A 27,035-nucleotide genomic window follows, 5' to 3' on the forward strand; every position below is an offset into this window, starting at 1 on the left:
CCCATCCAATTTTTAATCTGATTGTCTATATTACTTATAGTCACATTCATGTACTGTACCATCCATTTGTTCATCCACTCTCATGTCTGTGTGTCATTCCACTCCATGTACACTCCCATCTGTATACCTTACCTACCTATTCTCCATTATGCATCTACATAGCCTTCACCCATTTACTCACCTTCCATCCACCCCAACAACATACTAACCCATCTAGTCTGTCTCTCCACTCATCCATTCATTATCTTCTCCATCTACTGAGATGTCAACTCACCCCATAATCCATCCATGCATACATACATATGTTACATATACATCAGCCATCTGTCTATCCATCATCCATCCATGTATCACCCACCCATCATCACTTCCTGCTCCCACAGACTACCTTCCATCCACCCACTTGCTCATACCCTATTCTTCTCCTCATCTTACCCACTTGCCAGGCTCTCAGTTGAAGAGGTCAGATAGGAGGGCAGAGGGTGAGCAGGAAACGCTCACTGTAAGGAACTGTCTTCTGGAATCTATAAAGAGGACACACGCCTAGCCCACAGCCCAGATATGCATAACTGATGAGAAAATAAGAAGGATTTGTGCAGACTTACGGACTGTACAGTTGGCAGATGCGAATGCTATGCATGTAGATTGTCTGCCTGTCTATTTCTATGTCAGGGAACACTGAATTTCTCAGCAAACTTGCCATTTTAACTATCTGTGTTGAGAGAATCACAAATGATGGGTACAAATACTCTAAACTCTAGAACTAAGCCATGGCACACCAAAGTCAGAAAGACCCCAAATGCCAAACCCTGTAGTCCCAAGCATGTCAGATAAAGGAGACACAGTCTGTCCTGCTTCTCTATAGACGATACAAATGGACAGACACAGACCACATCAAAGCAGAGTTGAAACGGTTAGGAGGTTTCAGAAAGGTGTGCACCAAATCAGGCTTTGGTCATCTGGTGAAGATAGAGGGCAAGTATTGAAGGGCAGAAAGCAAGGACTTGGTTGGGGTAACTCAAGACTCTTCAAGAGTGCTCTTGCCTCCTCTGGAGAGCCCCAGTCAGTCTCAGCAAATCCCAGGTCCCTATATCCCAAGACTGCATCTAGGAGCCACTGAAGCCCTTGGGTACATCTCCTTGGTGTTGAATTAAAAGTGAGCCCCCCACAGCCTTCCTGGCCTCTCCTCTAGTCCTTCTTCCTGTAGTGAAAAGGGATGGGGCGGAAAGGAGCTGAGAACTGGTTGGGGCCACAGTGTGTTGGAGGGGAGCTCCAGATTCATGTACAAGACTCTATTTTTGACCTTCCAGGCTGTGCTTTCTGGGCATCATTCCTGATAGAATTCTCTCTGGGTTCAGTGAGGCAGCCAAGCTTGTGTCTGTTTCTTCGAACACAAAACATTCTCTTGTCATCATTTCCAGCCAGCCTTGAGCACTAATGTGTGGTGGTATTGTGTTCCCCAAAATATTGTGCACTCTAATAAACTTATCTGGGGTCAGAGACAGAACAGTCACAATATTAAACAGAGGTTAGGCAATGGTAGCACAAACCTTTAATCCTAGCATTCCAGAGGCAGAAATCCCTCTGGATTTCTGTGAGTTCAAGGCCACATTGGAAACAGCCAGGCATTAAACACGCCTTTAATCCCAAGAAGTGAGCCTTTAATCCCAGGAAGTGATGGCAGATAGCAGAGAGGTATATAAGGCATGAAGACCAGGAACTAGCAGCATTTGGCTGGTGAAGCATTTGGCTGGTTAAGCTTTCAGGCTTCTAGCAGCAGTTCAGCTGAGATTCAATCTGGATGAGGACTTAGAGGCTTCCAGTCTGAGGAAACAGGACCAGCTGAGGAACTGGCAAGGTGAGGTGGCTGTGGCTTGTTCTGCTTCTCTGATCTTCCATCATTCACCCCAATACCTGGCTGCGGGTTGGATTTTATTAATAAGAACTTTTAAGATTCCTGCTACACTAATGTCCTCTTCTCCAACCCACTTCTTGCTCAACACAGCCCAGGAGAAAGGTAGGATGGCTGTACTCATCTTGGGTTCCCATTGTGTTCACGAGGTTTCAAGTTCCTCCCTGCCTCCTCCAGCTATTGTTGGTGGCAGACATCCCTCAGTGTCCCCAGGGCTATGGCAGTGTCTCTCTATTTCCACAGTAGCTCTTCCCTGTGATGTGGGGCTACCCTCATGCAGCCCTGTGACTTCCATGCTGCAATGGATTGTACCCTGGAACTATGAGCCCATAAACCCTCGTTCCATTAAATTGTCTTTGTCATAATGTTTTATCACAGCAACAGGAAAACAAACCGAGACAGCACCAATGGGAAAGTGTGTCAGCTATGGAATACTAGCAGGATTCTCTGAAGCAAGCACAGAACACGAGGCTTCACAGTAACTCAGCACAGAGGGCTGTCAGGTGCCAATCTATGGCTTCTTCCTAAGGAGCCTGGGTATAAAATAACAGCTAGTTAATCAGTGGAAAACAACGTAAAGCTCTCACAGGGGAAATTGCCAGTGTTCTGTGCTTGCTTCAGAGAATCCTGCTAGTATTCCATAGCTGACACGTTTTCCCATTGGTGCTGTCTCGGTTTGTTTTCCTGTTGCTGTGATAAAACATTATGACAAAGGCGATTTAATGGAACGAGGGTTTATGGGCTCATAGTTCCAGGGTACAATCCATTGCAGCATGGAAGTCACAGTGGCCAGAGCTTCGGGGATTTAGTCATGTCTATCTACAGTCAAGAGGGAGATGGATAAGTGGAAGCTGCCTCTCAGCTCCCGTTTTCCATTTATAGTATTCGGGAGCCCAGCCAAGGAATGGTGGCACCCATAGTGGGAGGGTCTTCCCACCTACTTTTATGATATTTGATGATGTCAGGATAATCCCAACAGTCATACTAAGAGACCATCTCCCAGATAATTCTAGAGCTCATCAAACTGACAACTGAGATTATTTGTCACACACAAATTGGGTTTCTTTACTTGGAAAGCACATTAATGGTTCTAAATTGGCAAAAATGTTAATGAGAGTCAGTGTGGGGTTGCATCATGAAGAGGAATAGGGATCTGGGTACCCCCAAAGCCGTGTGGGATCTCAACTCCAAAATGTTTTAACAGTAATTTTAGGCAAGAATCTCTCTCCCTCTCTCTCTCTCCTCTCTCTCCTCTCTCTCTCTCTCTCTCTCTCTCTCTCTCTCTCTCTCTCTCTCTCTCTCTCTCTCTCTCTCTCTCACACACACACACACACACACACACACACACAAGGCTGTGGTAATCATCAGTGCTGAAGCAGGTGGAGATGACTATGAAGAACCCGCTATGGTGCTAGGCCTAGAACCGCTTTCACGTCCTTTCTGATGGCTGTGTTTTCCTTATCCTTCATTGGCGTAGATGAGCATGATCAGCTGCCCTCTGAACATAATACTTCTCTTTCCTGTGATGGAAACCCAAATGTAATTGGCATAGGTGCCAAGTTCTCAGGGAACCATTGAGAGCCTTCTGAGCCACTTCTGTCTGTCTCTACAAGAAATTTCCTCCTGAAGTTTCGGGGGCCCTGAGTTTATTTTACCCAGCATTGTCTTGTGCCTCGGAGAGGCTGCCACTCTGGTTGGTGTTGCTAGGGACCCAGGAAGCCTGGCCCTGTCCTGCTTGTGCCCTGTGCTCACTCCTACCCTGGATGGATGGTACACCATCCACAAGTGCTGAGACTCAGAGACCATTTGAGCAGGCTTCCTTTTTTACTGTTCCATTAGCTGATGATGGGGAATTAGAGTACCTGCAGACGGACAGACCCTGCAAAGCCACTCCCAGACTCACATCATCCCGTGCCTTACCTGCCTAGGTGGTAGAGGTTCCCACATGCCTTATCCCTTAACCCAAGTAACAGCAGCAATGACAGTTCTCATTTCCCTGCTGAGCATCCTCTTCTGCTGGGCTTTGTACCACAGACTCCATATCCTAAGGAACAATTCTTCTCACTTTGCCATGCTGATGAAGCTCAGGGAGGCTAAGGACCTTGCCGCCAGGTCCTCTGAATGGCTCCACATCACTCTGCACCCCTAGCAGAGCCTACTTCTTTGAGGATGAGGACAGCTCCTAATTCCAAATCTAGAAGCGTCCTTCCCTCCAGGGCATGGGCGTTGCTCCACTGTGCCCTCCCTTCCAACACTAGGACTGTTGTCACTTACTGCTTGCTGGTGGGGCTGGACCACCTTCTCCTGGAGCCCTTAGTTTTGGGGGATTGGCTTGGGGTAACTGCATGTATGCTGGGGGCCTTGGTCCTGGGGCACGGGCTCTGCCTGGGTGTAGCAAGGCGAACTTACTTCTCTCGATTGAATATGATAAACTCCTTCCGCACCGTCTCCAAACACTGCTGCAGGTGTCCATTCTGTCAAAAAGCACAGGGAGAGGACTAAGTGGCAGAGCACTGGCCAGGAGGATGTAGCAGAGGGGTCACTAAGGGCAACTAGTTTATTTAAATGGGAATGGTGGCCACTCAGGACTTAGAAACAAGCTCAGTGGCTGGGGCCAGCAACTGCGTCTGCAGACAAATGTGTTTCTTGGTTTTAAGGGATAAAAATCATAGAAGCCACTCTAGGATGATGGAACCTGCCTGATGCTTCCGAATTGGGGCTCCCTCATATTTGGATGCCACTCAAGTCCCCTTCAGGATGCAAAGGAGATGTTCAGATCAAGACACTCATGCCAACTGTCCTTCCAGGATCAGAATGTTATGGGGATGACCCCTAGAAGCTGCATGTAGATGGTACCCGATGCAAGGAAGCCCATTCCCCTCTGTGAGCCTTTGGGATGCCTAGCTCAGGGCCATGGGCCCATGGCACTTCCAGAGGCTGGCAAGATTTTAAAATTAGAGAACTAAAATAAACATTTTTGCATCACAGGTTATGTTCATTTTTATATTAAGGTAACTGCAAAAAAATTAAAAACCTATATTTTATAGGGGAAGGGGCTGTTGTGGATGAATTGTGCCCTCCAAAGAGTATGTCCAGTCCCTCAGCCATAGTATCTGAACATGGCTTCATCTGAGATCAGGTCTTCAAGTTAAGGTGAGGCAAGGTATGACGTTGTGGAGGCCGAAGCCAATGACTGGTGTCCTTGCATGAGGGGCACACCGAGTCAAATACTCAGAGAGAGAGAGGCTATGTGAAGACGGAGGGGATGATGGAGTTGCCAGCCAGGGAATCCTAAGGAAGCCAGGTGAGCTGAGATGGTGTGATGGTTAGCGACACGAGAGAAATATGATCAAATAGTCGAACGGTCAGAGTGCACACATAAAACATCCACAGGACTGAGAAGCAGGGGAGTAAGGAGGGTGCAGTTGACCCAGGGGAGGGATTGTAGTTTTAAATGATGGTGTAGGTGAAACTGCTTATTTCACTGGCTGAGAAAAAAAGTCAAGAAAGATTCCCATATTCCCCACAGTTCTGATTTATGTTGTTGCCAAATGTGAAGGTTCCTGACTATGTGACCAGGAAAGACAGTGGCGGTTTAGAACAACCTGGGAGACAAACCTTTGGGCACGCTGTGAGTGAGTTTCTAAACTGGATTAACTGGGATGGGAAGATCTACTCTAAATGTGGGTCACACCATCTCATGAGCTGGGGTCCCCAAAATGGATAAAAAGGAGAGAGCGAGCTGAGCACCAGCATCCCTCTCTCTCTGCTTCCTGACTGTGGATACAGTGTGAGCAGCTGCCTCAAGCCTCTGCTGCCAGACCCTCTCCACCGCGATGGACTGTCACAGTGCAGCCTGAGAGGGCATGGGGGGTGTCCCCCTGCAGGAGAGACCCCCTCATAAAAGGTGCACAGGGACAGAGGTGCCCTGTATTTTTCTTGGGGTTCTCTGTGTGGATGGTAAGAATGTGGGCACTCCCTCTACAGTCATCCTTGCATGGATTTGCATTGTAAGAGATTATTTGCGCCGGGTGGTGGTGGCGCACGCCTTTAATCCCAGCATTTGGGAGGCAGAGGCAGGTGGATCTCTGTGAGTTGGAGGACAGCCTGAGCTACAGAGTGAGTTCTAGGACAGGCTCCAAAGCTACACAGAGAAACCCTGTCTCGAAAAACAAAAACAAAAACAAAAAAAGAGATTATTTGCATGCTGAAGGCGCTTCATTTACTTAAAAAAAAAAAAAAGGTACAGTCAGCCCTCTGCGAACCCCCCAGATCCAACTGCAGTCTGAAAATGTTGAGAAACAAAATTTCCAGAAATTTCCATAAAGCAAAACTTAAGATGTGAAGTGCATTGAACACCGTACAAAAGTCCACAAGAATGACGTGATGTGTGTGTCACCCTCCTCAGCCTCACCTGTTCCACAGAACCTTAGCTGAGTGTCATCGTCCACCATGTCTTACTTGTGCCCTTTGCAGTTAGGCCTGCGCTGGTGAGATCTGTGTTAAAGAACGATGCCCAACACTGATGTGCACAGCATCTGCACTGTGTCAAGTGATGAAAGGGATCTAAAGCAATCTGAAGCATATGGAGGGTGTGCCTGCATTCTTACCCAGTATGATGCCATTTTATACGAGGAGTGTGAGGATCTCCAGAGCTGGCATCTAGTGGGAGCCTTGGCACTACTCCCCCAAGGACACAGAGGGGGAAAGGGAAGGGTGGGGTGAGATGTACCTTTGAATAAGAAGCATCTCCCTCTTCCTCCCCAGAACCCCCCAGGGGGGCTCACCAGGGGACAGCTGTCCTTTGTGCTGTCTCTGGATCGATGCTTGGCCAACCTCTTCTTTTTTTTGTGAAGTGGCTTGGATTCTAGAATCATTTCTTCAAGTTCAAACGTGGGGTCACAGTTCAGTCTCCCTTTCTGAAGGAAAGCGGAAAGAAAGAGCGTGGTTTGTGGTTATTTTGTCCATCACTGCCTGTGCATTCTTTGCGCATAGCTGGGCATCTTCACATTCAGCAACGGCATTAGCTGGCACCCTGGGATGCCTTGTATTTCTCTCTGATGATGAATCAATACAGGCTCAGCACACACACTATCCATTTAGAGACACAGTCCTAGCAGGGGTCTGGGGTGGGGGAACCCCATCCTGTGCTCCCTGTGTCTAAAATCAGTGGTTCTCAGCCTTCCTAATGCCGAGACCCTTTAATACAGTTATTTCATAACTGTAATTTTGCTACTGTTATTAATCATAATATAAATATTGGTGTTTTCCAATGGTCTTAGGTTATCCCCCCCATGAAAGTGTTGTTTGAATCCCACAGGGTTCGAGACCCACAGGTTGAGAAACACTGGTCTAAATCCTGTGACTGTTTATACATGTAATTTTACTTTATTTCTACTAATTCTTTCGTTATAGACACATTCACATGTCATTATTTTCCTTATTCTGGTTTTTCATAATTTAATTTAAATTTTAATTAATGAACTTTTGAGGTTGCCAGGGCTGAGACAGAGTCCTACTAAGTCCTACCACGAACTCGCAGAGATCTACCTGCCTCTGCCTAAGCACCATTTCTGATCAACATCTGTCCAGCTCCCTGTCCTTTCCACAGCTGGAGCTGTCCACACTCAGGCCAGGCCCTGCTGCAGGCCTGGGGCTCCACCCACCCTGACTTACAGTCCCTGGCTCTCACATCAGGGTTCTGAGACTGTCCTTGAGGGTTGGCGTCTTGATGATCCACCCCCAGGCCATGCAGCCCTGTGACTATGTGTTCTGGGTGAGGTAAAGTGACTACATCAACATCTCTGCAGTCACACAGGGATCCCAATGCTGCAGTTCTCTGGTCCTGGACAGGTTTCCTCACTTCTGGGGCCTCAGGATGATGAAACTTTCAAAAAATTATCTCAGGGTTTCTAGAAAGTACTTCAGTCCTTTCTGTTTCCATGTCCCCAGGCCTGCGAGGACACAACTTGCTGTGACCTAGTTAAGAGGATCCAGGCCAGGTGTGGCCTCAGGGACAGGCAGCCTGCCTCTGAGCACTCGCCTTCAGTTGGGTGGCTCTGGATGACACACGACCTCTGCTCTGTGTCTGTCCACCCTTGTGTGGAGTGTACGGCCTCAAAGGCTGCTAGGAGTCACTGAGACAGACCCGCTAAGCTTCCAGTGGCTGCCCCGTCAAGAACGGGTATTTTCTCAGCTGTGTCATGGTGCTGGTGCCACCACAGGGATGCTAGCTTCCAACCTGAGTCACAAGCTAGGGTTTGTTGACCACGCCAGTTCAGCCAGGTTGCTGTGTTGTCTCAAGCCTGGTCAGTGCTGATACACCCAGAGAGTGGGAGGAAAGATCGGGCTTTGCAGACAGAACTGGGACAAATCCTGGCTCTTCCACCACAAGTCACCAAGCCTCCACAAGCCTCGCTTTCCACAGCTGTAAGGTGAGGGTAATGAGGCTGACATGAGAATATGGGGGAGGGCATGTGGGGCCACACCCTGCCTTTCAGTGGGACTCATACACACAATGACCTCTGTTCTGTTTGTCAGGCTCTACTGTGAGTCTCATGCGCCCTGGCTCCTCCCATCACCATTGACTTCTTGAACGTGGCTAAGAATCCCTTCTCTGTTGCACACACTTGACTTCAGCATTTGCCCTCTCCCAAGGGAAAGCTTGAACTCGGGCTCAAGGCTCTCCTGAGTGGCCTATCATCCATTCATTCGTCCACTCAAGTTGCAGAGCTCTGCTGACCTCGTCCCAGGTCATGTTGGGGAAACTACTTCACCTCACCCAGAACACTTAGAAGATCCACTCCCAGGCTACTGTCAAGCTCCTAGGAGCTAAAGCATGGGAAGTTCTAAGAAGGAAGCCAGCACTGAGCGCACACTCAGCCATGTTGGCTCTCATCACCCACACATCCACAGTCACATGACAGCGATGCACCAAGGCCCTCTAGTGCCTCCTAGAGCATTGCCATGGGCTTTCTGAGATGAGGCCAGTGAGGACAGGCTCTTAGGGAGATGGCAATCTCCCTGTGACCAACCGGCATCTGCGCTAACACAGCCCTTGACACCTGTTTCGAGGGGCAGGAGAGGCCAGGGAGGCTCAGCAGCCCATGTGTCCAGTGCAAGAAGCATACCTTGGAAATCTGGTCCAAGTATGTTGGCTCTCAGTGAACCACAAATCTGTCGGTACCTTACTTCTGTGACTTTCAGGGAGTTCAGCAGTCAGTGGCAGGGGTCATGCCTAATACCAAGGTGGGGACCTGCTGAAGGGTGGTATGACTCACGTTGGGCACAAAGCCGGGCATCAGTGCCTTCTCGAACACTGCATCCCAGTTCATGTCTGCCATGTAGGCCATATTCTGGATGTCACTGAGACTGGACAGGCGGCTCTCGGGGTCCTTGGTCAGCAGCTGTGGTCAGAGGGCAAAGACACTTCTGTGAATGATGCATCCCACCTGAGTGAGCACGGACTTGAAGATGGAGTCTCACCCAACACTTAGGGCATCCTTGCATGCCATGCTGGGCAGTGAGTGGCCTGCCCCATCTGGGTTAGCTCTGGAGTGCCAAATACACTCCTAAAGCTAGAGAGGGACTTCAAGGTCAGCTCTTTTCTCTAAGGTCATCTGGCAGGTGACTCTTGGGGAGAGACTAAGTTTCCAGCCTCCATGCCCCTCTTTGGGGCCCGTTCTCTAAAAAGCAACTTATCACTGATGTTCACAAAAGCTTTGGTGGGAAAGAACAGGCTGGCCACCTCATCCCAGGACTTCTGCCTTGGTTTCACAAGTGTGAAACAGAATTTTCCCCCATGAGTTGCAAGGTGACTTCTGTGAACTAAGTGAGTGATTCACTTATAACTTTTCTTGAAGGCTAGTTTCTGCTAAAGGAGCTAGAGTGTAAAAACAGCTTCAGAGGGGCTGGAGAGATGGCTCTGTGTTTAAGAGTATTGGCTGTTTTCGCAGAAGATCCCGGATTTGGTTCCCAGCATGCACATGGCAGCTTACAGCTGTTAGTAACTCCAGTTCCAGGGCCTCTGACACCCTCTTATTACCTGCACAGGCACCAGGCATATATGTAGAAAAAACATGTATGAAGACAAAACACGCATACACACAAAATAAATAAACAACAATAACAAAAACAAAAAGCCCCCCCACAGGGCATTGCTTTGTAATGTCTCTGTTTCTGCATGCACATATTCATAGATGTGTGTGCATGCATGTGTGTGCATGCATATGTGGAGGCCAGAGATTGCCGTGTCTTCCACTGTTCTCCATCTTATTTTTTTGTGACAGGCTCTCTCGCAGAAGCTGGAGCTTATGGATTTGGCTAGACTGGCCAGCAAGCCTCAGGGAGCCTCCTGTCTCCAGCTTCCAAGTGCAGCACACTGCTGCACCCAGACTTCTAGGTGGGTGCTGGGGATCCAAACTCAGGCGGCCAAGCTTGCAAAACAAGCACTCTGCCAAATGAGCCATCTCCTAAGCCCCTGCACTGCCTTTTAGATCACTCTAGTTTTCAAGATGCAAAGACCACCGGTCTAAACTGGACAGGACAGGGCTTAACCCTGGGACTGCCACCTAAAGGGAATGGCCAATGGCCTGGTGTCCTCCTGAGCTCGGCCCTTCTCCTCGCCTTGGAGCAGGAGTGGTGGCGGCTGCCCCACTCCCAGCACAGGGCCAGGGTGAGCCTCAACAGGGTTGGTAAGGACCTGGCATGTGTTAAAGAGGAGTGTGTCACTCGGGGCCAACAAGAAGGGGTCCCCTTCCCATCACCCCTTCTCTCCCTGCTGTCAACTGTCATTGCAGAAACATCCCAACTATACCCATCGAGTGATCAGGACCACAGCACGTGAGAGACATCTGACAAGGACCGTGTCTGCCAATTAATGCATCCTGTGTTTAGGGGCTTTCCCAAAGCAGTGGGTATAGATTTAAACAGGCTCTTCTTGGATGGCATCTGGGAGTTAAATGTTGAGAACTGCTGTCCTGAGGACAAGCTGACACTCCTGTGTGCTCCAAGGCCCAAGCTTCCGACTCACTGGGTTTGCTGAGGGGCCAGGCATTGGCAGGATGGAAGGCTGCAAGATGCCCCCAGTGAGGAGCCAGGGTTAAGAACAACCAACTGTGGGTCCCATTTAAAGTAATTTGACTAATTAGCAATTCACCAAGATGTTATAACTGTGTTGGGGCTGGAAGAAGAGATCCGAAATCAGGACAGTGTGACGGTTAGTACTGTCACCTGGGCAGATCTGGAATCACCCCAGATAAAAGCCAATGGGCATGTCTGTGAGGGAAGTTCTGGGCTGGGCTAACTGAGATGGGGAGACCCACCCTGAATGTGGGTGGCAGAACTCCAACAACTAGCATCCTGGACTGAATAAAAGGAGGGAGCTGAGCACCAGCATTATTTATCTCTGCTCTCTATGGACACAGTGTTATCAGCTGCCCCACACCACTGCCGCCATCATTTCCCCACCATGATGGACTGTACCCATGAGCTGTGAGCCAAAATAAGCCCTCCCTTCCTTAAGCGGCCCTTGTCAGGCATTGTCACAGTAATGAGAAAAATGACTAATGTGGATGGTTTGGGTACTAATTCCATTTCTGCCTTGCAACATCTCTGTGGTGTAGACTAAATCATTTTGTTTTATCAAGTCTTGGTTTTCTAGTCTCTCCTGTAGGGACAGTGACCCTGGTCTACTGTCATTGTTAGCTTGTGGGGATGAAAGGAGACCAGGACACACAGACCTCCCCCAAGGCTGCTGCTATCACCATCACTCTAGTAAAAATTGCTGTGCCTGCCATATGCAATACTCTTTTCCTTGCACCTGAGAACTGGAGGGGAACCTCAGAAGGGGACACCTGGATCTCCTGCCTGTGCTGAACTGAAGAGTCATCAGAGTCATGGGAATCAGGCTGAGATAGATAGCTGCCCAAGCCTCTATGTCTCACTCAGAAGGCCTGGGATGGGCATTTCTAGCCGGTTGATGTGTGGACCTGATGCTTTGGGAGCTGGGGCTGTGCTTGGAGATCCAGTATTCATTCTACCAGCAACAATTCCCACCACCAGGAATTCTTAAGGCCCAGCAGGCCAGCAGCCCTGTTCAGTAGCTATTTCTGTTTATTAAGAACTTTCAGTGAGCTGGAAAGAGCCTGGGCCATGCTGTCACACACTGCACTGTGCTGGGCTTCATAATCTGTGTATGACCTCATGGTAGCATTTGTTACTGGGTGTTAGTACACTAGCTGTCCCTTCCCCATGGCCCCCAGACCTCCTACCTTCTTCAGCAAGGCCACCATCCCCTCACACCACATGGAGGAGTAGTGGACACGCTCCACCTTGAACATGTTGAGGATCTCGTCAATGGGTGTGGCCGAGTGGATTTCATATGGCCTCTGTAACAAAGGACAATGCCAGAATCAGAGAGAATGTCTTAGAGAAGGCAGCATCCTCTTGTTTGAAGACTGTGTGATGATGGGTAATGCTTCATATTCCCTTCAAGATGCCATGGACAATTCTCTCTCACAGCAGGGCAGTGCAAAAAGAGGGCATGGAGATGCTGTCTTGGCCATAGGTGGCTGGGGCATCTTGTCTGTGAGTGGGAGAGGCATGACTCACTCTGCTCCTACGGTCTCAGGCTGGGGTGCTGGTGTCTGCCATTGAGCACCCACAGGGACACCTCTAGTCACAGCCTCCACCTGCTGGAAGATCAGCCACCACCTACTCCTGTCTTGGCTGAGCAGGTCTATGAACGGGCAGCATGATCACTGTTCCACTGGATGTGTGTTGTGTGTATGAATACTGGGAGGGAGCCTATAAAGTGCAGGCTGGGAGAACAGGGGTGCTCTGTGGTCCCTATAGGAGATGGGACAACCAGAGCACAAAGCCACCAACTGGACATGGGCTGGGGACTGGGAGCTGGGCTTGTGGATTATTCAGGACTCTTCCTCCACATCTAGCTTTTCATTAGGCTATTTCACTCCCACTAATGCCCCCCACCACACACACTGGGGACATAGGATGCCAGGGAAAAAGACATCCCCATTTCCATCATTACTCAGAGATGGGGCTTCCCAGATACTCTGACTCTCTTTGCCTGCTCTCTCTAGAAACCCAGCCAGAGGTCAAAGGGCAGGCTTTTTATGTCACTGACATTTGAATTTCTACTGTCTTGGCCACTCACCAGCTCTCCTGAGTTCTGCATTTCCATCCAACCTCCAAGGAGATTCTCTCTGATATCTGAAATCCCCCCCACACCTGGAAGGAGCAGACCGGCTACACCAACACTAGCGGTAATCATGGGAACTCTGTATGCGAGTGTACATGCATGCATGTGTATACATGTTTGTGGTGTGCCTGTGTGTAGGCCAGACTGAGTGTCTTCTTCATTCTCCCTCCACCTGGTTTTTGAGGCTGTTTCTCTTACTCAACCTAGAGCTCCCCAGATGGGCTAGAAAGTTCCTGTGAGCCTCCAGTTCCTGCCTCCCAAGCCCTGGGGTTTCAGGTGCTTGCCACTGCACCCAAGTTTCTTTTCCAGAGATTCTTGGGGATCAAACTGGGGTTCTCATGCTTGGGTAGCGCTTGACTGACTACGTCATGACCCATCAGCGGTCATGAGAACATTAACCTTCAGACACAGGCAGCATGTACATCTACAGGGCCCAGGGAACTGCGGCTAAGGTGTTCCTAAGGCCCAGGTTCCGGGTTCAGCCCTCCTCAGTTTGGGCGGGCATGGAGACACGGGCCTTCCTCCGAGTTAAACAGCGAGTATTACGGCTCATATCACATCTTCTAACAGCGCCGGATTTCACTGCTGCTTTGTTCTCATCATCCTCAGGACTCTCTGACTCAGAAGCCGCTGTCTTTAAAGGGTACAGTGATGGCGAGGCCTGCTGGCAAAAGCGGTTTCTGGCAGCAAGAGACTGGGTCGCTCATTCCAGAGCACAGGTATGTCTTTATTCTAGGAAACTCATTTTTTTAAAAAGGCAATTTGCCATGAAATAGGAGGCATAAAGAGGGAGAGAATTGGCATAGGCCTACAGTGGGGCTGGCAGACCATCGGGTCCCATGCACGTCCTCTAATCTCTTTACTCAGAACAACTGTCCTTTAGGCAACTTGAAACTCCAAAGTCTGAGAATATTTTCCCTCTGGAACTGGTGGATGATCTTCACAGAGACTGTAAGTCTGGGGATTGATGAGAAAGCCAGAACCACCCCAGGATGTGCCCTGGAAAGAGCAGAATTACCTCCTGGGCTCCCAACTCCAGGCACTGTGCTCTGTCTGCTTTGCTGAGACAAGTCAGCAGCTGCCCCTCCCGGTTCAGGCCGAGCCATGCACTAGGGTGCACATGGCAGTTCTGGGTTCTACACTTGAACTCCTCTGTACAGGGTGCTCCAGATGTAACTTGACCTCTCTGTACCCCAATATTTTCACTTACAGTCCCCAAAAGGTGCTAGCTGGAACCAAAGGTGAAGGACAACCCAGGGAGGCAAGTTGGTGGTGGTCACGCTCAGAGGTCCTGACTAAGTCTCCAAGCCTCACCCTCTACCTATAGAGAGCTCCCTTGCATTGTGGTCTCCCAGGAAGGCGTCACTCAGTCCTCTTGATCACCAATGGCAGAGAATCTCAGTCTAGGGCAGTTTGTCCCCGGGAGATATCGGGGTGTCATAACTGGGTGATGGAGGTTTCTTCTGGTGCCAGTGTGTAGAGCCACATTGCATATCATCTCATGACCAGTCTCTACCTCAAAGGATGGCCCAGCCTAAATGTCCACAGCACTGGGGTTGAGCCTCATATACTAGGTCTGCCCTTGTAACAGAACCTGGAAACACATGGTGCCCAAGCTCATATCCATATACAGTTACCACTTTGTCACTTCACTGCCTAAGTCCAAGGTACCATCCACTTTGCCAAGCCCAACACCCCAGGGCTCTATGGAAGTCCCCTGTCCACCCTATGATAGGTGGCAGGGTTCAGTGACAGCTGAGTCCACCTCAGTCTCTCTTCTCTGTCCTGCTCACACTGTTGCTGACAAATCACAGACGAGCCAGCTTAGATGTCACTCAGGGTCTTCCCAACTGTGTCCTCAATGCCCGAGCGGCATCCATAGCTCCTGTGACACCATTCTGCTGTACCCTGACATCGTCATCCGCACTCTGCCCCTCAGCCCCAGGCTGACAGGGCTCTGGTCACATTTTCTCCCTACTCCAAGGTGACTGTATTCATTATCTTCCTTTATGAATGAGGAAGCCAGGGCTCAGACAAGTTAAGCATGAATTACAGTGTGGAGAAGCATTTATGTTCCCACACCTGCAGCTCTATCATCTAATAGATGGGAGCCAGGCTGGACCCAGCCTCTGCCCCCAGAGCCTGTGTAAGGTGTGAAGGGTGCTAAGCTGGGACAGTCACAGCAGGCCACTCTGGGTGGGAGGCTTGTGGAAGTCAGGAAGCTGGGGTTTGTACAGTGCTGACCTCCAGGTGCCACGCTGTGCTGGATAATTTATATCACTAGGTCGTTAAGTCTCCACACATCCCTGCTGGGGAGAATGACTGATACTGTATGACGAAGGCTGACAGAGGATCTGACTGCTTAGAAGACCTGCTTAAGGTCACCAGTGGGGTCCCTGATGAACCAGTGAGGTTCCTCTCAGAGCCTCTCTACTTGTTACACGGAAGCAGCTCTCCGCTGAATGAGAAGGGAAACTCCCTGTTGGTTACAGCTATGTGAAGTGGCTTCTCTCTGTAGGTAAGGAGCCCCCTGGATCACAAAGGTGATCATCTGTCAGGGTGGCATCCAGGTAGGAGGGATAGTGTCTGCACTGCCGGTCACTAAGTCTCTTCTGTAGGGGTGTGGTCAGGGGCACAGTCTCCTTATGCCTCCTCCTCATCACCCCACTCTGCCTTTTCTGTTACTAAAGCTCCAAGCTGACAGAACCTTGCTCTGTGGGAACTGTGATCATGAGTGGTGCTCACCTGGGTGTTTTTTTCCCCCCAAGGCAGGTTTGCAGGGATAAGAGCTGAGATTCTGCTCTGAGTTCAAGAGAAGCCATATCCCCTGCACCTCTTGCCCAGACTATGAATAAGCTCTCTTTGCTTCACAGGAGACCAGGTCCCTCTGTTCTTCCTGTATGGTGCCCAGCTCTTCCTGAGGGAGACAGCTGGTTTTTGTCAGAAGTAGAGCATTTCTAAGAGCTTGGCCAACAAGCCACACTAGCAGCACACTTCCCCACCTGCCTTTCCTGGAGCTACCAACTCTAAGCTCCTAGAACTCACAGGAAAGCCCATGACTACTTTCTTTTATCTTTGGGAAGCAAGTTCTGTTAGAACCCTGTCACCACCAGGGGAACTAATGTCCAGGAAGAAGGATGATTTCTCAGTCCACAGTCTACAGGTAAGGTGAAGAAGGTGTGCAAGCAAAGAGAGCTTATTTATAGGCTGGGCAAGAGGTGCAGGGGATATGGTTTCTCTTGAACTCAGAGCAGAATCTCAGCTCTTATCCCTGCAAACCGGTCATTTGACTAAATTAGTGGTCTCCAGCATAGAAACCAGAAAGCAAGCTATACCATAACTCACTTCCCCTTGGATGGGCAATTCTGCCATGCAAAGACAGTTGGGAGAAAGGTCACTCAGCTCCTAACAGGTGCTCTTTTTGGTAGTACATCGTCTCATTGTCCCGGAACCAAAGGCCTTCACTGGCCCCGCGGCTCTCTCTCTTCCCTTGAAAGTGGTCTCTGAGTAGAAAGCTCACAAGAATGGGAAATGAGGAACTTAATTTTGAAGAAGCAGGCTTTCTTCCATCCTTGGGGCATTTTGCCAAGCCATTACTGGCAACTCTTCCGGCCCTTGAGGAATAATAGCCAGCATCATTTCTGCTGGCAGGCTTCCTCTTGCTGAGGGTCACTGTGCACCAAGGTCACCTGCATGATGGATGGCATAAAACCGCAGCCTCTGGGGGACAAAACACCCCGGTTCATCTAGAGTTGGGAATGCTCACAGCCCGATGGTCACAGAACCAAAAAGCACCTGCCAGAAACAAGTGAGTCCATGGAGCATGGAGTCTTTCTTTCAGTGCCCAAGGAAGCAAACACGTTCTCATTTTCGCTGCATTCTGAAAATGCCATGCACCTTAATTAACTTTTTGAGGAATTCATGGGAAATAATTGAGTCCAAGAGCAAAAAAAGTTGGCTGAACTAGAGTCAGTTACAGGCCGCTTTCATCATTCATTCATTCATTCAAGAAGTATTTATTCATTCCCCATTATCCTACAGAAAGGATTCTCCCACACACAAAAAAACAAGATCCTGCCTTCAGGTCATCACAAGAAAACCCACAGAAAAAACTAACCTGGGCTCATAGGAGCTCACAGAATCTAGACAGCTAGGAAGCCAGCATGGGACCAACCTAGACCCTCTACATGTTTGTGACAGTTGTGTAGCTTGGTCTACTTGTGGGACTCCTAACAGTGGGAACAAGGGCTGTCCCTGATGCTTTGGCTGGCTTTCCTTATACTGGGATGCCTTGCCAGCCTTAATACAAGGGGAGGAGCTTAGTCATACTTCAACTTGATATGCTATGCTTTGTTGACACCCACGTGAGGCCTTCCCCTTTCTGAACAGAAACAGAGGAGTGGATGTGTGTGTGTGTGTGTGGGGGGGATTAGAAGGGAGATGGGGGGGAGGTAATGGGAGGAGAGGAAGGAGGGGAAGCTTTGGTTGGGATGTAAAATAAATGAAAACATTTAATTAATAATAATAAAAAAAAGATCCTACCTTCATGGAAGCTGCCCTTTGTTATCATGAATATGCATATGTGTAGATGAATGAAAAACTATGTCAGACTTGCAGACAGTGGGATTAACAAGTTTTGTTTTGGTCAATGGAGCCACAGATACAGTAAAGTAGGGAGAGTGCCACGGTCCAGGGGTGAATGTCCTCTAACACCAGCTCCACAAAACATCTCTGTTATGTGGCTGAGGAAACTGCGGGCCCGGGAGTTGAGATGACATAATTTCCCAATGATACTTGTGCAAAGAAAACACACTCCAAAAGCAGTTTGGTCACACGAGTTTTGGTTTGAATAAAAATATGAGCTATTGGTTGTTAGATGCCACCATCATCTTTAGAAATTCAGTGAAAATGAGCCAAAAATAAAAACATGGACCTGACTGTCCCAGATCATCCTTAGAGATTCCTGGGTTGTGCATTTGGGAAAGATATGGGGGGAAATGAAAGAGAAAAAACAGAACACCCAGTCAAATGGGCAACTGTCATTTCAGAGGTGGGAGTTGGAAAGTGGGAGGGCTAGGATGCTTCATCCTGGGCCATTCATTCACAGACCTTCTGTGACCTCCTTCCCTGGGTGGGAGGAAGGACCGGTTTCCCTATCAAAAGAGTGAATGGCTGGGCCAGAGCTCCCTGAGGGGTGGCTAGAATCCTGGTCCCGCACCTCCTCCTGGCATCTCACCAACCTTGCAGATTGATGCTCTCCCTACCACATCATATTCCACAGGACTTACCCAACCTCGTAGCAGCTCATAGGCCGTGACACCCAGGGACCACCAGTCCACGGGGTATGAGTACCCAGGGCCTCCATCCACATACACCTGGAAGACTTCTGGGGCTGCAAACAACAAGGCAGAGAGAATATCAGTCATACGCTGCCTTGGGCATAGGGAGACAAGCCTGCTGGTACTTCGTCCACTGTCATCAGCAACTGCCCCTGGGGAGCCACAGCAGGCTTGGGACCAGAGCAGAAAGGGGCTGAGTGTGTGTCCCCATGGTAAGAGACAGGGAGGTGCATGGGCATGAGTGATGTTGGGAGACCCTAGCATAACTCACACCTATAATGAAAAGTAAGACCCAAACACAGATTGCTTCCGTATTCTGCCTCTGTATTAACATGGGCCAGATGGCCAGGTACAAGGATGCGGAGCACTCGGCGCCTGCGCCAAGCTCAGGAATGATCCAGGCAGTAAGTCAGACGGAGAGCAGACAGAGTGGAATTCTGGTGGTAAAGACAGGAGATCGGAGGCAGCAGCTGCTGTAGGGCAAAGGAAATATTTTTGAAACGAGATAGAAGAGAAGGTTGAAGAGCAGTGTGGAGGTGCTTACCCGCCCCAGGGTGGCACAGTTGGCATGGCTAACTTGATGTTATGTGAATTTTTGTCCCCCATCTGTTCCAGGAAGCAACACATGTGACTGAAGCTGTCAGGACTTCATGTGACACTTGGGACAGTGAGGAGAGATTGGATCAGGGCAAGGTGGCTGGATTCTCACGAGTATATGACCACTGTGAATCTGGAGCTTAAATCTGATGAGCAATCAGATCCCAGCTGGCTTTTGTCTGTTTTCTGCTCTGGCTTCTGTTTTCCACTCACTTGGCATTTTGTGGGTTGTTCTCAACCATAAACTTCCCTTTCCTTGAAACCACAGCCTCTGGGGACATGCTACCATTTGACACCTTTAAGATGAGGCAGATGAGGTTCAGAGAGAGCTATGTGTGTGAGGGAGTCACACAGATAAGACAAGGAAAGCTGAGTAGTGCTTCCTACTGTGGCCAAGTCCCTGTCTGACCAATGTCCTTTCAGTATGGGGACGTGTTCTACCACACTGGAGATACAATTATGAGTCTGAGAAAATGGCTCCTTGTCCTTTTTTTCTTTCCTTTTCTCTTCTTTATTTTCTTTCTTTCATTCCTTCTTTCTTTCTTTCTCTTTCCTTCCTTTCTTCCTTCCTTTCTCTCTTCCTTCCTTCCTTCCTCTCGCTTTTTCTCTCTCTTTCTCTCTTTCTTTCTTCTTTCTTTCTTTTTCTTTCTTTCTTTCTTTCTTCTTTCTTCTTTCTTTCTTTCTTTCTTTCTTTCTTTCTTTCTCTCTCCCTTTCTTTCTCTTCACTGAAGACCCAGCTGGCTATGTTGGGAACAGTAAGATAATGAATGGGGTTTGGCTGGAGCAAAGTTGAACACATCCCTTTTGTCCTTGCCTGTTTCGGCAAATGTGAACAGTAATTATGGTTTATCCATTGGTGTATTGATTAGCTTTGTGAACTTGACACAACCTAGAACCATCTGGGAAGAGAGTCTCAGTGAGGGACTATCCATATTGGGATGGATTATTTTAACTAAGTTAATTGATGTGGGAAGATACTGCCAACTGTGGGTGGCACTATTCCCTAGGCAAAAAGTCCTGAGTTGTATGAGTGGAGGAACTATTCTGAGCACAAGCAAGTGAACATTTTTACATTCATTTCTCTCTGCTCTTGCCTGTGGTGTGATATGACTAACTGCCTCAAGCTCCAGCCTCTGTGACTTCCCCACAGTGATGGACTGTAATCCAGAATTGTGGGTTTAAATAAGCCCTTTCTTCTCAAAGCTGCTTTATGTCAGGGTGTTCTGTCACAGCAATACAAATGAAGCTAGAACAGCTAGATGGCTGGGATAATTCAACAGCTGCCTGCAGAACATCTGGCTCACACTGGGCACTCTCTAAACCTAAAGCCTTATGAATGACAGTCTTACTGTTACCCAAACTTCTCCTTTATCTGTCATGATCAGCTACCCCACCACCCACCTGGTTACAAACAATAGAGCTGTAGAGACCACCCTAAACCCCACCCTCCCCAGCCCTATGGGTTAGCTTTCCTCAAATACTGTAGGTTTTGAATTTTCAGCTTTGTTTTTGTATGTACTTTCCTATCCATCCCTAGATCAGACAGATTCCAAAGTCAGTGAACTCACTTGTTCCTTACTCAATCGCATCATCAAGGCAGCCATTGATCTAGCTCGAACCTCTGAGAATTTACTTTTCTCTACCACAATCCACACAATCCATCTACTTGTCTGTCTTCTTCCTGTCCTGGAGGATCTGGGAGAGGAAGGGTTGCATACTATGCAGCCCCAGGGCCTGGATACTATGGCCTAGTGACAGCTTCACTGGTATACCCTGGGTACAGGGGGCACCAAGTGTTCCTTGGTGCTTCTCACGAGTTCCTGTCATGCCCATAGTTCTTAGCATACTTGAGACTCAATGTAGAAGCTGCAGGAGATGGATGCTGCCAGGCTGCTGTGAGTGGTAGTTGACAGATGTTTACAGTTGCAGGGAAGCTGCTCCCTGCTCCCCCTCCCTCTGCACTCTTGTGGCTTATGACAGAACAGAACCATTGATGTCATAATCCCTGCACAGCTGCTTGAGTGGTTCAGAATCATAGTGCTTGGATTCAGGGGCCAGGTGGGAGTTAGGGACCCGACGAAGTCCTGGCACGCATTGCTTATGAATGACAGCACCGTGACTGCCAGCTGCTCTCAAGGCTTGTGTATAAATTGAATCCTTTCACCACTCAGTGAGACAGGTGCAGAAGGCACTCTGTGATGAGGATGCAAGCAAGAGGGGGGCGGTGGGCTGAGTGGCAGCCCCCCAAGTCCCAGCCCCAGCGCTTGTGAATGCCATCACTTTATAAAATGAATAGTCTCATAATAAAATCATCCTATGTTTAGATTTGATCCTAAATCCTAATGTCTTTATAAGAGAGATGAGGGATGATTTAAGACACAGGATGGCCATGGGAAGATGGAGGTAGAGCATGAAGTGAGGCACCACAAGCTACCTGGATCTGGAGAATGTGGAGGGATCCTTCCCAGAGCCTTCCAAACAGGCATGGCTCTACCCCACCTCGCTATCTCAACTCCAGTTCTAGAACTTCAAGGAGCAGCTTCTCTGTGGTTTTAACTCTGGCTCATGAAAATTTGTTCTGCAGCCACAAGAAGCTACTACAAGGTAAGGGACTTGCCAGGATTGCCCATCTAGCTTGGCAGAGCTGGGATGAAATGGTTCTCAGGTTCCTGAAACCCAGGCTCCCTATCCCCTCATACTGGGGACTGCCAGGACGGACTGGATTACCTGGGGGTTAGGGCTCTGGCTCTTCCCCTGCCATCTTTCTCTCTGCAGTGGGTGCTTTAAACACTATGCCCACTAGGTTTCCCCTGGCTCTATAGCTCTATGTCCCGCTTGAAGAGAGCTCCTAGGAGGGAGAGGCAGCTCCGTTGTTGGCTCACTCCTCATCTTCGCTCAGGCACTGCCTTTGGTTGGACATCCATTATTGCCTCCTGTCTCCTGCATCCAGCTCCATCACCAGAACCTCATGACCCTCTGTCTGTCCTTGAGGATGAGTGGGTCCCGCTTTCTGCCATGTAATACAGACCACAGCAATGTGCTGGTACCAAACATCTTACTGCCAAGCCAACTGCTGCATACATGGTTCCCTGCAGTGCTGCCAGCCCCGGGAAGGCTAACCAATGCCCAAGGAGAAAAGACCTGTCTTGAAATCATGAGGTCCAGCTGCACATTCCTGCTTGGTGTCCCAGAACCTTCTGAGGGCCAGTATGCTCTGGCAATGTCCAAGGAGCTCAACTCAGTTGCATGAATTGGCAATATCTCAGCAGGATCCTGGTACTATTTTGTTTGTTTGTTTGTTTGTTTTAATCTCTTGGGGCACTACAGGATACTGGTTCAGGGAACCAGTCTAGATGCAACTCCAATTCTGCAATCTGCTTGCAGTTTCCAGGCTGTGCAGAAGTCAGTGGAGGCCTGAATACCAACAAAATATGCTGTTTGTTTTCTCCCTATAGCTACCTACTAGGACAAGGTCTCATTTATAAATCAGGTCCACTAAGAGACTAACAGCAATAGCAAATGATAAAATAGATGTTAATGATACATTGTCCTGAGAATTATGTGAATGTGTTCTCTCTTTCACTCTGAAAAGATCTTATTACACCTTATTCTCTTGTGATGATGCAAGATACACAATGAGGTGATGTGAGGTGGGTAAAGTATAGGGTAGTATATCAGGGTCACCTCAACACAAGAACTACCATATGGTGATAGTCTACCAATAACTTAGATGTCTAGGCAACTGGTGGGAAGATAGTGTATACAGCATGGATACACTGCACAAAGTTGATTCACCTGTCTCCTGGGCTGGAGGATGTGAGATTTCAACACACTACTAAAAACACAGTTTAAAACTCAAGTCCACCTACCCATGCGTCATCATACTACGTATATTTTTATATTTCTAAACTCCAAATCACTTCATTAAATCTTCTGAGTGAATTTGAACCCAAAACCAAGATTTTTTTGTTTGAAATTTGAAAATTGCATCATTTATTTATTTACAGGGTGTGTGTGTATATCACAGTGCCACAGTATATACATGGAGATCAGAGAACACCTTGTGGGGATCAGCTTTCTCCTTCTACCTTGTGACTCCAGGGGGTTAAACCCTAGTTGTCAGATTTGATGACAAGTGCCCTTACTCACTTAGCCTCCAAACCAAGATATTCTATGAAGTTCCACTCATGTTACATTTGCATAAACTAGGATTTCCATATAACCTAAAACAAAGACATGTGGCCTTACCATAACATGCACATTAATAAACATATGTCAGTGTACCCATGCTGTATATGCTACCCTCCCATTGGTTACTGGTCATCTATCTACATTATCAGATAAGCTATCACCATATGGCAGCATGTGTATTTAAGGAATACACAAGAAACTTTGGGTTTTGGTCACATTACCAGAAGCATAGTTTGCTTTTTGCTGTCCCCTGTGGACCCATTACAATGCTGGGTGCATGCTGTCCACCCGTGGACTCCTGTGAGTCCACTATGGATACATGGGATGGACTTGGACACCATGGAACCTTTGGCTGCATGCCCAGCATGTTCTAGTTACATAGCAAGATCAACCTCACCATCTACTAACTGCCTCGACTGGCAGCCAAGCATTCCTTCCAAGGCAGGTTTTTAATTGAAATGAGTTTCTGTGCCAAAGAGCATCAGGCCATCACACAGTGGCCTTCAAGAAATACAAGGACACATGGAGTCTGATGAGAGAAGTTGTCTTTCTTCCCCCGGAAATGTAAGTATACACTTGGTAGGATTTGCCACCCAGGCTGACCACCCAGAGTTCACTTCCTTATTCCACTAAAAATATGGAAAACTACAATCACCTCCCACGTTACCCTGCCTCACCTGCTGTTCAGCTCCATGGATGCAGCTGAAGGTTTTGGTGTGCACTGGAGTGTGAAAAGCTATTTAGCATGTAGCCTGCCAGCTGACAGGCTGCCTGAGTCTGTCGCTTTGGGTAATTATGCCCTTCTGGACTGTGAACACAGTCACTGCATTTCAGCTAGGAGGGGACCTTCAAAATCATTTCTCTTCTCTCCTCAGTGTTCCACAGAGGAGCCAAGGCCTGGGAGTTCAGTGTCATCTGGTCCACCCGGGACCAGAAAAGGCCTCCTCCCCACTGCTTGTCATGGCAGTGTCTCCAGCATGGCATCCCAGACTCCGGAAGCCCCACCCCTAGGCACCGCCACCATGGGCCCTTCAGTCCTTCACATCAGCCTGCCCAGGCAGACTCTTCCCTTTCCAACGGGCCCTTCTCCTGGATCGAAGCAGATGCCAGTGGTTTGCTCATCTGCACAGTCAAAAACCTGGAGCCCCTGTGGACTTGACCCCCTCTTTCAGCCTCTGTCATTGATGACTTGATCACTCCCTGAGTCTCTCTACGTTTCCCTTCTAGAAATTTCTTCTCTGGCCTCTCTAAGTTCTGTGTTGATCTTTCATCATCTCTGTCCCCTTAACTTTACCTTCATGTGCCCAGAGAAGTCTTTCTAAGTACCTTCAGTGAACAGAGAACTCATACATACAAAGTAGTCACTTGTCACGACTCAGCTCACTTCCCACACTTACACTCACAATGCCACTTAATCGCTTATTTGTGCTTCAGTTTCCTCTCCTGTCAAAAGGGATAACAAAGTTTTCTATGTAATATTTTGAGAAAGAGAGTGGACTTATGATGGCCACTGAATATACAGTAAGTACTAAATAAATGCTTTCCGATAGATATTGTCCTTGTGGTATCATTCATGTTCAAACTACCTGCTTTAAATTATTGCAAAATTGCCCACTTACTCTACATAAATTTCAAAATCCTTAGCACGAAAGATTCCTGAAAACAGGCCCTACTCACCCACAGCCCCCTTTCTGGCCACGGTCCACATTGGACCCATCACATCAAAGGGAATGCTGGGACACGCTTTTAGACATCTATGGATTGTTTATACTCTTTGCAATTTTATCTTGCTGGCAATGGTATCCAGAGCCTTGTACCGGGCAGACAAGCTCTTTACAATTGAGCTCCACACAACCCTGAATTATTGTCTGCTAATCTTTACCCATGTGTCATCCTTACTAGTTCCCATTCATATTTAAAGATCCAGGCTAACCTTTACTTCCCCTGAAGAAAAATAACCCAGGCCTTTGCTAGCCCACACTTTCTTTCTTCCTGTGTTTAAAAGCCCAGTATACCAACCTGTCTGTGCTCTGGATTCTTTGCTGAGTCTCACTCAGTCTTCACAGGGATCACACTAAATTGATGCACAGAATCTGTGTCTGTCTTCCTTACTGTCCCTGAACCAGCTGAGGTTGGGAGACAACTAAATCAGCCCCACAAAGCTGAGTGTCCAGTGCCTCACAGTGGCACAGGAGCTAAATCTTGGAGACCTGGCTTCCAACCTCAGTGTCTACTTTCACTTTCTGGTGGTCATTCATCAAACATTTAGCCTCTGAGTAAGTCTCAGGCTCCATGGACTAATGACAGTTCCCACACCACAATGAGAACATGGGACAAGCTTTCTTTTGGGGGTTGTTGTAAAGCAGGTTCCCAACAGATGTGAGTTGGCTTTTAATACTGCTGTCTGTCTTTGCATGGGCAATGAATGGGAACCCCAGCTCACCCAGGCACATATTAAACATGGTCTCTAGATGATTCAAATGCTTGGTCATAATTCTTTGCATTAAAGTGAACCAATAACTGTGGAAAATAGAGAGAAGCAGTGGACCTAGGCACTCTCTGAATTCCTCAAGCATCATTTAATTTTGTTGGGGTCCTAGCTATCCAACTCAGGTGTTGCTTACTTACATATTAATTTGCAATAAAATGCAACCACCACCACCACCACAGGCAATTGGTTTCTTTCTGGGGTTGTAAGTAGCATTCGTGGCAACAAGAAACTGTTTTTGTTAAAGTGTAAGACATTTCTCAGCCATAGACCATCAGGATTTCACAGTCTGTGTGGGAAGAGGAAGGGAAGAGGAAGTCTAATTGGCTAAGGAAGAAATAGAGAAGCTCTGATAAGAGGCAGAAATGAATTATGAACAGTGCCTGGAAAAGCACTTCCTGTTAAATGGGTCAGATTCTTCTAGTAGAGTGGATAAAAGATAAACATGGGTTGTCTAGAAGAGTAGGACGTGCTCATAACTGCTCAGCCATCTCTCCAGCCCTCTGGCTTGCAGTAGTTCTGATGGGAAGAGCAGAGACACAACACATTTAACAGTTAACATGACAGTCTAGCTCAGGCACTGTCATGATCATCCAGTGACTGGTGGAAGCAGATGCAGAGATCAACAGCCAAACCCCAGGTGGAGCTCCAGGAGTCCAATCGGTGAGAGAGAGGAGGGATTGTATGAGCAAGAGATATCAAGACCATGGTTGGTAAAAGCACAGGGACAAATAGCCAAACTAGCAGAAACACATGAGCTATGAACCAATGGCTGAGGAGCCCCCATGGAACTGGACCAGGCCCTCTGGATAAGTGAGACAGTCGATGAGCTCGAACTGTTTGAGAGGCCCCTGGACAGTGGGACTGGGACTTGTCCTTGGTGCATGAGCTGGCTTTTTGAAACCTAGGGCCTATGCTGGGACACTTTGCTCAGCCTTGGTGCAGGGAGGAGGGGACTGGACCTGCCCCAACTGAATCTACCAGGCTGGGCTGACTCCCCAGGGGAGACTTTGCCTTGGAGGAGGTGGGAGTGGGGGGTGGATTGGGGGGAGGGCTGGGGGTGGGAGGAGGGAGGATAGGGGAATCCGTGGCTGATATGTAAAATTAAATTAATTATAAAATAAAAATATTTATAATGAAAAAAACCAGTTAATGTGTGAAGCGGAGGATGCCTTCTAAACAGCAGCATCTCCTGCAGAGATATTCATTTACATATGGATGAATAGCTTGCATTCAAATGTCTGGAATCAGATGGGTTTTGACTTCAGATTGCTTCAGACTTCGGGA

The 27,035-nt window shown here is 48.3% G+C and overlaps 1 protein-coding gene across 4 annotated transcripts in view; it reads right to left on the bottom strand.

Moving 5' to 3' along the window:
* The window catches only part of Stk32b (serine/threonine kinase 32B), a 254,592-nt gene that overhangs the window by 2,218 nt on the left and 225,339 nt on the right, over positions 1 to 27,035 (bottom strand). For 2 of the 4 annotated variants that reach the window (XM_059275781.1, XM_059275784.1), the window contains 5 exons: positions 18,422 to 18,525; positions 12,184 to 12,300; positions 9,193 to 9,318; positions 6,700 to 6,831; positions 4,322 to 4,386 (listed from right to left, as the gene is read on the bottom strand). In XM_059275781.1, the coding sequence (XP_059131764.1) occupies positions 4,322 to 4,386; positions 6,700 to 6,831; positions 9,193 to 9,318; positions 12,184 to 12,300; positions 18,422 to 18,525 (544 nt within the window). Of the gene's footprint in view, positions 1 to 1,639; positions 1,915 to 3,832; positions 3,957 to 4,321; positions 4,387 to 6,699; positions 6,832 to 9,192; positions 9,319 to 12,183; positions 12,301 to 18,421; positions 18,526 to 27,035 lie in introns of those variants that run through there. The other 2 variants (XM_059275782.1, XM_059275783.1) reach the window with 2 other exon arrangements.

The sequence above is a fragment of the Peromyscus eremicus genome, chromosome 10 (assembly GCF_949786415.1).
Source record: "Peromyscus eremicus chromosome 10, PerEre_H2_v1, whole genome shotgun sequence".
Taxonomy (NCBI): domain Eukaryota; kingdom Metazoa; phylum Chordata; class Mammalia; order Rodentia; family Cricetidae; genus Peromyscus; species Peromyscus eremicus.